This window comes from Haliotis rufescens, unplaced genomic scaffold, assembly GCF_023055435.1.
Source record: "Haliotis rufescens isolate VD_foot unplaced genomic scaffold, xgHalRufe1.0.p SCAF_1, whole genome shotgun sequence".
Taxonomy (NCBI): domain Eukaryota; kingdom Metazoa; phylum Mollusca; class Gastropoda; order Lepetellida; family Haliotidae; genus Haliotis; species Haliotis rufescens.
This window is the reverse complement of record NW_025963779.1, coordinates 62,479,367-62,491,782: the sequence shown is the minus strand read 5'-3', so window position 1 is coordinate 62,491,782 and position 12,416 is coordinate 62,479,367. Positions and strand designations below refer to the sequence as shown.

The 12,416-nt window shown below is 41.0% G+C and overlaps 2 protein-coding genes across 2 annotated transcripts; one reads left to right on the top strand and one right to left on the bottom strand.

The window, feature by feature from the left end:
* The first annotated feature begins 1,567 nt into the window (after positions 1–1,567).
* Positions 1,568–10,505, top strand: LOC124112544 (perlucin-like). Its single transcript, XM_046472696.2, has 4 exons — positions 1,568–1,639; positions 5,320–5,408; positions 8,134–8,227; positions 10,122–10,505. The coding sequence occupies exons 1-4, from the start codon at positions 1,582–1,584 to the stop codon at positions 10,361–10,363; spliced, it is 483 nt and encodes a 160-aa protein (XP_046328652.2). The 5' UTR covers positions 1,568–1,581; the 3' UTR covers positions 10,364–10,505.
* On the bottom strand, positions 6,400–9,702 carry LOC125372391. The gene is made up of 2 exons (XM_048382277.1): positions 9,465–9,702; positions 6,400–8,212 (listed from the first exon to the last, which is right to left on the bottom strand). Exon 2 carries the CDS (start codon positions 7,982–7,984, stop codon positions 6,899–6,901), a length of 1,086 nt encoding a protein of 361 aa, XP_048238234.1. The 5' UTR covers positions 7,985–8,212; positions 9,465–9,702; the 3' UTR covers positions 6,400–6,898.
* Positions 10,506–12,416: the final 1,911 nt, after the last annotated feature.

The following is a 12,416-nucleotide window of genomic DNA, read 5'->3' as shown; positions in this document are numbered from 1 at the left end:
CTGAACGTTTTCGACTATTGATAAATTTACAAAAAATTCAAAATGGCCGCCCATTTCAAGATGGCTGACTACTTAATGTGTGTTTAGACTGTGGAATCTTTTAACTCTAAAACAGTGTACTAGTACTTGTATGCATAATTATTACTTGGCACACTAACTCACCGAAGTATAGTTGACACTTTTAGATAAGAAACTCTGTCACCAGATCCCCCCGGTGACCAAAAATTCCAAGATGGCAAGAGATTGATGGATATAAACGCCCAACCCTGAAACTTTTCACCGATTGTCCATGCTTGTGTCCAGAGACAGCCATAATTCCAAGGGCACCAACGCCCGCCTCGGACACCTTTGTGGCTGCCGTGGCACGACACAGTGGTTAAAATTCTTCGGTAAAAGGGACAGTACGTCGACGGATCTGTGTGTTATTAAATCATGCATGAAATCATTTTCGAGTGTGACGTCACATGCACAATTCAATTCTTAAACCAAAAGAATAGAGCTCCGAACAGTGAAGCCGACAACGCAAGCGCTGGCCAGAGTAAACTTGCTCCACTCTTGTTTTTTCATAGAGGTGAATTGAAGAGAAAACCCGTGTGTTTTTCTTACGGCTTGGTTACAAGATACCAATTGCCAGCGTGGTTAGATTAGAAGCCAATGTTATAAAAGCCTAGATTACAATATAAATACGCCTCGGTCTCACTCTGCTACCCAGGGTTCCTTGTGTCCAGGCGAGCACCCCTGTCACATCGTACACAGTCCACCATGTGTATTTCATCTGTTTCATATTGGCGAGTCTACACATTAAGACAAACATACGTCACGAAATGTTTAACTTTTATTGAGAAAATATCCTAAAATGTGAAAAATATTTGCGTATTTATCTCCAATGACTTATATATATATGTCGAGCAGTTCCGTTATCGGGGCTTCAGAAAGGTCGACACCCTGTCCTATACATGTCGAGCAGTACCGTTATCGGGGCTTCAGAAAGGTCGACACCCTGTCCTATACATGTCGAGCAGTACCGTAATCGGGGCTTCAGAAAGGTCGACACCCTGTCCTATACATGTCGAGCAGTACCGTTATCGGGGCTTCAGAAAGGTCGACACCCTGTGCTCTACATGTCGAGCAGTACCGTTAGCGGAGCTTCAGAAAGGTCGACACCCTGTCCCGTTCCCCTACGGATTGATGACTGACATCATCCTGACTTATGTTTCCCATTTTCCATGGTAGTACTGTTCAGTTATTCCATCATTCGTTGCCTGCTTACTAGAATGTTCAATATTTATGATTCTAGCAGTTCACGATTACCCAAGTTACACGCAAGGTCAGACAGGGAATTTATTACAACGCCCAGACCTTCACCGGAAATGGACTCCGGGAAATGGCACGTAGTCCCTCTCTAACCAATCAGAATGCGGCCCCTGGGTCAGACCCGGCTTTCCCTTCATGACAAACAATTATTTCGTTGGCTGATCACATATCATAGAGCAATCCACTTCCTTGCTGGAATACTTAAAGCGTCATCTTGACTGCAACGTTGACAAACCAATGACCAAATAAGAAGTGTCTACCAGAACCATGAGACTTGAACTTGCATCTGTCTTACTGTGCTCACTTGCATTCGCTGTTGCGGAAGGTAAATATTTTCATCATAACATTTCATTTTTTGCTCACCTGACTGAAAGTCAAGTGAACTTATGGCATGGTGCACTTTTCCGTAAACATCTTCTCAAATGACAATGGACAACTGAAACTGAAACTTCATATGTTTGTTCCCCATCAATTTGTTAAAGAGGTTCAAAACCGATTGTCAGTATGGCCACCACATCGCACACGGTCTGGACCGTCGTCATATAGCTGGAATATTAATGAGTGCGGCGTTAAACAACAAACCAACAAACAAATAAACAAACATACGGTCTGTATTTCGTGATTATTGTTTTTGACTTTGAAATGTTTTGACCATGTTCTTAAATTTTACCAAAATGCATTTTTTCGCAATGTGAACAATTTCTCGGATATTGTCAGACAGAGGAAGTTGTACTTTGGGATATTTTTTTCTCTTTTTATATGATGACATCAGGCCGATTTCCAGTAATATCGCTGGAATATTGCTAAAAGGCGGCTTAAACTCAAACTCACTCCTTTTGATAACATATTTCGTGCAAATATTTAGAACTTAGTGTTAGAAATTAGCTCTCAAAGAAAATATACTCTTCAAAAAAAGAAACGCAAAGTCAGGTTTGTGTGAGGTAGGAAAATACATTTATTCGAGGAACGGTACAAGGTATTGAGACAAACTGTTGTGGAGAGAACACTTGGTGATTGTAATCATCTCAGTTATCGGTACTTAGGAAAAGTCCAAGGTGAAGGTCAGCTACCATCAATAACGCGTATGTCCCCCGTTGAAATCGAGAGCGGCCTGCCATCTCCTGCCCATGGAAAAGACGAGTATTGGAATCACATCCTGGGGAATGGTAGCCAACTCGGCCTGCAACGCAAAAGCCAACTGCTGCAACGTCTGGGGTTGTGGTTGACGTCGGCGTATCCGTCTATCCAATTCATCTCACAGGTGCTATATCGGGTTCAAATCCGGGGATCTGGAGGGCGTTGTTGTTGTGTAGACAGGCTCTTGTGATCCGTGCTGTATGCGGTCGAGCGTTGTCCTGCCGTAAGATTGCCCTGGATATGGACCAAACCTGTCCTGCCATGATGAAAGATAGCTGCCCACATCATAACGCTACCCAAACCAAACCTGTCCACTTCCTGTACGCAGTTTCCGACGTAACGTTCTCCCCGACGTCTATAGAACCGTGCTCTTTTATCCTCTCAAAAGAAGAGAAATCTTGCTTCGTCGCTGAACCAGACATCTCGATCTCCATTGCAGTTGAGGAAATACCCTGTGTTGACGTCACCAATGCAGTCGTTGTTGACGATGTTGTCGACGCGTCGAATAGGACGTCCTGCTCGTAGACCTGCTGCTCTTAAACGGTTTCGTACGGTCTGGTCGGAGATGCCAGTCCGGGTATTTGGGATGAGGTTGAGGTGGCTGTGGTCGTCCTTTCACGTAGGTGGCGCAGTCGGATATAGCAATCTTACTCTATTCACGTTTTTCATTAAAATATACACTTCACGATATATTTCATGGGATTCATTTAGTTGTGTTTGTGCGACATATTTCACCACGATTTTATTTCTATCATTTACTTTACAAAGTAATTAGACAGAATACTTCTTGCTTTCTTTTGGACGGCTAAGACGTAATAAATTGTGTAGACAAATGTTCCCATGGTACTCTCCTTATTAATCTTGAGGTTCAAAACTACATTCGGGATGAGTTGCATCTACTACTTAGAATAGCAGATGTGCTTGAAAGGAATTTGATAGTGAAGGCATGCGACGTGGATAAGTGTCTAGTTGAGAAGAAAAAGACGTTGACGAGATAGTTCACTTTATCAGGTCCTGGGGAGTTTCATTTTCTGTTAGGGAAGAGAGGGGGAGAGAGCAAAAAACTATATTGGACAAGTCTCTCGAGCCAGGAAAAGAAAAAAGCTTTTGAAATATCTACCTTCAAAGGTTAGAGGCAAATTAAATCCTGACTTCGACAGCATCATCATCAATCTTTGTCAAAACCTTTCAGGAATCTGTTCCAAACTTTGTTCACCAGGTACCTCATCAATGGAGGTTTTTGAAATGTCTAAAATTTGGGTTCAGTTATTCTTTTCAATTCTTTTCAAATCTGTAAAATGAATTTGTACCAAAAGATGCGAATAACGTCACATATTCAGTTTGATTTACCACGTCCCTGGTTTTGTTGCTCGCTATGGTTCTATTCAGTTCACTTGTAAGGCCCTTGTAGAAACAAATGATGAAATTCGGAAAATAAAATACGTAAGGAAAAATCAAATAAATGGGATGCAACTATTGAGGCACTGAAACTCCGGAAAACGAATGGAGAACCATTGCGATCTAAATCGAGAAAAGCGCCATTTCAGCAAAAGGAAGCTTGTGTATTGATAAGATACGACGAATGAAGTGAGACAGGGGAAAAGGTCAAACATAACTAAAGTAATCACGTCTCAACCAACCCAAGATGTCAATTTGAGCGAACTGCCAGTTTCGGGACTCCGTGACATTTTACTTCAATGCTCAAACTTATGGAGATGGCAAGCAAACAGAACTGAACTTTGTGTAGGTCTAGCTGTTTATGTGTCTTGGACATGTGACATGCTTGGCACAATGCAGTATATTATTAATATCTTCATGTAAATGAATATGTAACCTCAGTACAACACTTTGTTTATTTAGTTGATAAGCTGAGTTTATGGCTTGTAAGGTGCTTGTATATTTCTTATGCGTAAGTATATAGTACCTTGTGGTAGTCTTTTTTTAAAAACAGGCTGTGTAGCAAAATACACATAGCGAGATGATTATATAATTTACATAATATTCCGATTATACAAAGTATATTATTATATAAAGTATCACATACCAAATTATACATTCATGAACATGATACAATACAATGTTGTTTTAGTTTTTGAACAAGCTACAATGTAACATATCTACACAGAATGTATCTACACGTGGGTTCGAACGCATTATGTACAGCACGGGGTTCGTGCTATAATTAAAAAACAATAAAAAAGTTTGTTTTAAAATTAACCCTTGCTAATTAACCGCAATTAATACTGCAGGAGTTATCGCTGATGACAGCTAGATAATATATTACAACGCTTTTTTGGTTTATATCGTTGTGGAGGAGTTAGGTCCCATGAATTCTTGGTTATGAGTGCTGAAACGTCACCGTCATTCAATACATGTATAGGGGCGGTCGGGTAGCCTAGTGGTTAAAGCGTTCGCTTCTCACGCCGAAGACCCGGGTTCGATTCCCGACATGGGTACATTGTGTGAAGCCCATTTCTGGTGTCCCCCGCCGTGATATTGCTGGAATATTGCTAAAAGCGGCGTAAAACCATACTCACTCACTCAATACATGTATATATGTTTAACTCAAAACTTTGCTCTCTCAAAAGTCGTGGTGTACTTTCTTTTGGACGTCAGTTTGTGACAATTTCCAGACTTGTTAAATGCGTGAATTGTCACAATCCGTTGCTACTAGCCACTGGTTCGTCTGGTCAAAACTCACACTATGCACAAAGCACCGAAGCTGTACTCTTATGTTTCTGGCTGTGACGTAAAACAACGTCCACTCACTAACTCACCCTCTCCTTATGCAGATAACCACATGAAACATGCGACGTTTTACAGACATTCAGTAACTGCCTTTTGAATATTTTGTCTGCTGTTCTGCAGATACTTCCCGATGTCCTGGGGGATTTATTAAGCACGGTGGTGCTTGCTATTGGTTCTCCAGAATAAAAGGAACATTTGCTGAGGCAAGAGTAAGTATATCACTCATGGTATACAAACAAAGAAACTTAACACACTTTCAGAAGCTCTTATATTGTATCATGTCATTGAGGTTGTGTTAAACGATTAAAAAACAAAAAAAATGTCAATTTGGTTAATCAGTCTGAGTTGCCGTATCATTAATATTCAACTCATAAATAAAATATCATAAGCATTGGTTAGTGATTCCCTATGAAATAATGATGATACCAGGTGTTCGCGATAAGGTCACGCACGGCGCCGCGTGTGTTCACCATTGGCCTGAATGTCTGCACGGCACGTCCTGCTCATGGAACAAAGAAGCCTGCGGATGACACCTTGTGGAGTGGCAGCCCTTTCTTCCCGAAGAGCTTGGCGTTATTGCTGTATGCTTTCAATTGGGTTCCGAACTTTCATCATTTACACTCCAAGGAAATCAGTACAGAATCGTGCTGTGCGGGGTTTGTCATGCTGAAAATTGGCGCTTGGTGCAGAGCGCAGAGCCGAATCTCGCCCCGAAAACGCGCACCTAAAAACCAGATCTGTTCTTCGCCCATAAGAGTTGGTTCCATACCTCATGGAGCGTCCGCCCGGAGAGTGGAAGGTCCGGGGTTCGATCCCCGGCCGCGTGATTCCAAACGACGTTAAAAGACGGTACTTGTTACCCTGTCTGGCGCTCGGCGTGTGTGTGTGTGTGTGTGTGTGTGTGTGTGTGTGTGTATGTGTGTGTGTGTGTGTGTGTGTGTGTCTGCTTGTACTATGTGTGTGTGTGTTTGTGGCTGCTTGTACTAGTCTGGACTAATGCCGATTTATAGTTCTAGCACACTGATATACCATGCCACAGTTTAACATGAATACCCCATTCAGACACAGTATACTGATTCCGAAAGTCCTGGTTTTAGCCCCTTAATGCCGAGCGCCAGACAGGGTAACAACAAGTACCATCTTTTAACGTTTTTGTGGTATGACGCGGGCGGGGATTGAACCCCAGACCTTCCGCTCTTCCGTTTCTCATAATATCAGTCAATGTATTATCTGGTCCCGACTCGATTACTTTGAGGCCAACCAACAAGCCAGGCCATGTTGGAATGACTAATCATGTTGTAGTCTCTAATCATGTTGGAATCTCTAATCATGTTGGAATCTCTAAGCATGTTGGAATGTCTAATCATGTTTGAATCTCTTATCATGTTGGAATATCTAAGCATGCTGGAATCTCTAAGGTTGTTGGAATGTCTAATCATGTTGGAATCTCTAATCATGTTGGAATCTCTAAGCATGTTGGAATCTCTAAGCATGTTGGAATCCCTCAGAAAGTTGGAACCAGTAACCATCTTGGAATCACAAGGCATGTTGGAATCACAATTCATGATGGACATTCTAAGTATGTTGGAATGTCTAATCATTTTGGAATCTCTAACCATGTTGTAATTACTGGAAAAAAGTGTGACCACCAATGCGTTTCTTATTTTGGTTAGTTGGTTGCCAAGCCAAGTTGGAATCACTAAGCATGTTGGAATCGCCGAGCATATTGGAATTTCTGAGCATGTCTGAATCTAAGAATGCTGGAATCACTGAGCATAATGGACTTTCTCGGCATGATGGAATCACAAAGCGTGACGGAATCACTGAGCATGATGGACTTTCTAGGCATGTTGGAATCACAAAGCATGACGGAATCACTGAGCATGATGGACTTTCTAGGCATGTTGGAATCACAAAGCATGACGGAATCACTGAGCATGATGGACTTTCTAGGCATGTTGGAATCACAAAGCATGACGGAATCACTGAGCATGATGGACTTTCTAGGCATGATCGAATCACAAAGCATGACGGAATTATTAAGCATGATGGACTTTCTCGGCATGTTGGAATCACAAAGCATGACGGAATCACTAAGCATGATGGACTTTCTAGGCATGTTGGAATCACAAAGCATGACGGAATCACTGAGCATGATGGACTTTCTAGGCATGTTGGAATCACAAAGCATGACGAAATCACTGAGCATGATGGACTTTCTAGGCATGTTGGAATCACAAAGCATGACGGAATCACTGAGCATGATGGACTTTCTAGGCATGATCGAATCACAAAGCATGACGGAATTATTAAGCATGATGGACTTTCTCGGCATGTTGGAATCACAAAGCATGACGGAATCACTGAGCATGATGGACTTTCTAGGCATGTTGGAATCACAAAGCATGACGGAATCACTAAGCATGATGGACTTTCTAGGCATGTTGTAATCACAAAGCATGACGGAATCACTGAGCATGATGGACTTTCTAGGCACGTTGGAATCACAAAGCATGACGGAATCACTGAGCATGATGGACTTTCTAGGCATGTTGTAATCACAAAGCATGACGGAATCACTGAGCATGATGGACTTTCTAGGCATGTTGGAATCACAAAGCATGACGGAATCACTGAGCATGAGGGACTTTCTGGGCATGTTGTAATCACAAAGCATAACGGAATCACTGAGCATGATGGACTTTCTGGGCATGTTGTAATCACAAAGCATAACGGAATCACTAAGCATGATGGACTTTCTAGGCATGATGAAATCACAAAGCATGACGGAATTACTGACAACACAAAGTCGATCTGTGACACAAGTTCTCTCTCTTACAGCGATTATAAGCCTGTTATAAGTACATCAGATACCTTATGTATATCTCCAAGTGTGCTGTGCAACCTGTAATACACTCTAATATCTCTTGTCAGTCCTACTGTCAGTTCCTTGGGAGCCACCTTGCCCGGATAACCAGCAAAGACGAGGACAATTTCCTTAGAAGCCATGCAACTGGAACAGGGAAAAGTGAGTTGTGAATGTATCTTCAAAGGGAGTTGCATAGCAATGTGCAAACTTCGTCATAATGCTATAAACACCTAGGGCAATACTCACCTTTTGTTAGTCATCATATTTAAATACTCACCTTGTGTTAGTCATCATATTTAAATACTCACCTTGTGTTAGTCATCATATTCAAATACTCACCTTGCGTTATTATTATCTGTTCCAATACTCACCTTTTGTTATTATTTTATTCAATACTCACCTTGTGTTATTGATTTATCCCAATACTCACCTTGTGTTATGAATTTATTCCGATTCTCACCTTGTATTATTAATTTATTCCGATTCTCACCTTGTGTTATTAATTTATTCCAATACTCACCTTGTGTTATTAATTTATTTCAATACTCACCTTGTGTTACTAATCTATTCCAATACTCACCTTGTGTTACTAATTAATTCCAATACTCACTTTATGTTACTAATTAATTCCAATACTCACCTTGTGTTATTAATTTATCCCAATAATCACCTTGTGTTATTAATTCATTGCAATACTCACCTTGTGTTATTAATTCATTCCAATACTCACCTTGTGTTTTTAATTAATTCCAACTCACCTTGTGTTACTAATTAAATCCAAGACTCACCTTGTGTTTTTAATTAATTCCAATACTCACCTTGTGTTATTAATTTATCTCAATACTCACCTTGTGTTATTAATTAATTCCAATACTCACCTTGTGTTATTAATTTATTCCAATACTCACCTTGTGTTACTAATTAATTCTAATACTCACCTTGTGTTATAATTTATCCCAATACTCACCTTGAGTTATTAATTTATCCCAATACTCACCTTGTGTTATTAATTTATTCCAATACTCACCTTGTGTTATTAATTTATTCCAATACTCACCTTTTTATTAATAATTCATCCCAGTACTCACCTTGTGTTACTAATTCATTCCAATACTCACCAAGTTATTAATCTATTCCAAAACTCACCTTGTGTTATTAATCTATTCCAATACTCACCATGTTATTCATCTATTCCAATACTCACCTTGTGTTATTAATTTATTCCAATACTCACCATGTTATTCATCTATCCCAATACTCACCTTGTGTTATTAATCTATTCCAATACTCACCATGTTATTTATCTTTTCCAATACAACAACAGCACCACATACTTACCATGTTATTCCTCTATTCCAATACTCACCTTGTGTTATTAATCTATTCCAATACTCACCATGTTATTTATCTTTTCCAAAACAACAACAGCACCACTCTTCCCCTGAACTGTCACCCTGAGCTTTACATTGTAATCCAAATACACAATAACAGCAACACTCTACCCCTGAGTTGGGCTATTCGTCTTATCATATACCCATTGATGATATGAGGCATTTTGCATGTGCAAACAAAAAGACGGTCGTATCACAGAGGATGTAATACCCAGACCCTTATTACACCCCCTGCCTGGCTGATATGTCTTGTCAAACCACATCACTATGGCAAACCAACAACACGAGCTGAGTACGCAGAAGTTGCACATTTGGTGTGATGGTATCATTATAAAAAGGTTATTACATGGTAGTTTTTATATCATACCCCATGTTAGCCCTCGACACCACCACGAGGGTTGATAGGCGGTTGGATATGAAAACCGTCCTATAATAACCGCTAAATAACTGAGGGGCCTATATTGATATGGTGGGTCACTAAATTCAACACTCGCCTGATCACATATCACTACGCATATGGAACGTTTTGTCATGTCATGTTTTGTGAGTCACTCTCACCTCTCATTAACTTTCCTGTGAAGGCTTTTGTTCACTTCCATTTGTCTTAGAACCGTACATCTTGTTTGACCACCATCACCAGACAAAGCAATTTCTCTTCCCAGGCTACTGGCTTGGTGCCATGGATCTCGGCAGGGAAGGGGCGTTCATGTGGGAGGGGGGCTTTCCCCTCAACTACACCAACTGGACACCTGGAGAACCTAACAACTTGAGCACAGGGGACAAGCTGGAGCTATGTCTGATACTATATAGACATTATGACCATGAGTGGAACAATGTTGACTGTGGTTCAGCCGAGAACTTCATATGTGAAAGGAGGGTGTCCGGATGTTGCTGCAGCAAATGAAGTGTGCTCATTGATTAATGAAATACTACACATCGAGTCGACCCTTTTCAATATACTTCACAAGCAATCAAAGACAATTGTAATCAATTATATTTAGCTTCAAAGTTAACGTTTTGGTATATGTATGCTATCAAGAAATAAATAAACCGTGAACCTTTCCAGATTAACCAAATCCAATGATTTCGCAATACTTGTTTCAGTTATTCATGTACATGTAGATCTAGTAGTAGTAGTAGTAGTAGTTTGTTTGTTTGTTCTTTAGGGCTGCACTCGGCAATATTCCAGCTATATGATGGCGGTCTGTAAATAATCGAGTCTGGACCAGACAATCCAGTGATTGATATCATGAGCATCGATCCACGCAATTGGGATCGATGACTTGCATCAACAAAGTCAGCGAGCCTGACCACCCGATCCCATTAGTCGCCTTTTACGACAAGCATAGTCGCCTTTTACGGCAAGCATGGGTTACTGAAGACCTATTCTACCCCCAATCTTCATGGGTAAGTAGTAGTAGTAGTAGTAGTAGTAGTAGTAGTAGTAGTATGTACAGTTAAAAATTAAAAAATGCAGCAAAGAGGGTTTGGGTGATCCTGGCAGTCAGGCTGGTTCATCAACTCAGGGTCATTGCCCCCTTGACACGCAGCCCAGACAGCCAATGGGACTTCTCCCAGGAAGCGCTGCCAAGTCTAACCCACCCAGCACCTTTCGGGGAATGTGAAGACTCCCCAACACTGCAGCCTTCTGTGTTACCCAGATTGTCAGAAGGGCTGTATTCCTGGTAGCAAACCCGGGTCCTCTCCAAATGTCAGTCAACAGATTGGGAGGTACCAAACCTAAGGCACCGAGAACAATGGGGAGTCGAACAACTTGGTACTTGGGATGCAAGCGTAACATTTCGAAAGCGAGGTCTGCATATTTGCAATGTGTTTCCTGAATCTTGTCAATCACATTAGTGTCAAAATGATATAAATGATTGAATATTATTATACTCGTCACTATGTGGATAAAAAATCCGATATGACGTTACATTGTATTATAGTGGCGGTAGGGTATCGATTGGTTCTGTAAATGGGTATAGTTTTACGCCGCATTAGAATAGTGTTCCAGTCGTCTAAGACGCCGCAATTCGATTTGCATAGTTGCGTCCCTTTGGTAAGCCAGAAACCTTTGCCCGCAGGCAGAGACCATATATGGTCTCTGCCGCAGGTTCGCCCCGTTCATGTTTCAAGGTCTGTCAGAGAAGCGGTAAGCTTTTGCGATCTGCATCACTTCGATGTTCCTCCCACATTAAAGCTGACACGCAGTGACATAACAGGAATACAGTTATATTACCCACTCACTCAGTGGACAGTATAGATACACCCTAGGATTCCATTATGGACAGCACTGCCCTTATAAACAGGGGTTCAGTTTACAGTCTTTCACTCAGTCATGTATTCTAGGTTACCTGTTGATTCAGGGGTAGACTAACATTCAGTCTATGAAATCTTCTATTACACAATACCCTTCTCCACTCTAAAATTAAACAAATAATTTTATAGATGGTGATTTCTTGTGTGGATAGAGTTAGCTGGAGCTGGCTAGACTTGCTTTTGTATACATATCTAGATTGGTTGGTTTTTTCCATAAAATAATATGGAATATTCACAGTCATGGTGCAGGACTAATGCAGGGGTCGTCTAAGGTGCAGCAATTCGCTGTGCAGAGTTGCGTCCCTTTGGCACGCCAGAAACCTATGATTGTGGGTTCGAATCCCGGTTGCCCCGATTGGATATTACAACACTCAACAGCTATGTCACAGCGGCTTGTGAATAATTGAGTTAAGAACAGACAAGTCAATAAATGATATCATGGGTCATTGAGAGGCATGACATGAGGTACAGGTAAAACCTGTTAACACAACTCTTTTACTTCTTTTTGTTTTTAACTGGGGCCTATTTGTCAGTATGCTAATTTCCCTTAAGGAAGGCACATGCTTAGAAACCAGATACATAGACACCATGTGCTTGGCATACTCAAACATGTGACATGCTGGAATCCTGTTCATGAA

Excerpts from the sequence above, each read along its gene's own strand:
- LOC125372391 (XM_048382277.1), bottom strand. The coding sequence starts at position 7,984 with ATGCTTTGTGATTTCATCATGCCTAGAAAGTCCATCATGCTTAGTGAT.
- LOC124112544 (XM_046472696.2), top strand. The coding sequence starts at position 1,582 with ATGAGACTTGAACTTGCATCTGTCTTACTGTGCTCACTTGCATTCGCT. Across the intron at positions 1,640-5,319 it reads TGCATTCGCTGTTGCGGAAG|ATACTTCCCGATGTCCTGGG; the intron begins GTAAATATTTTC and ends GCTGTTCTGCAG. Across the intron at positions 5,409-8,133 it reads GAACATTTGCTGAGGCAAGA|TCCTACTGTCAGTTCCTTGG; the intron begins GTAAGTATATCA and ends ATCTCTTGTCAG.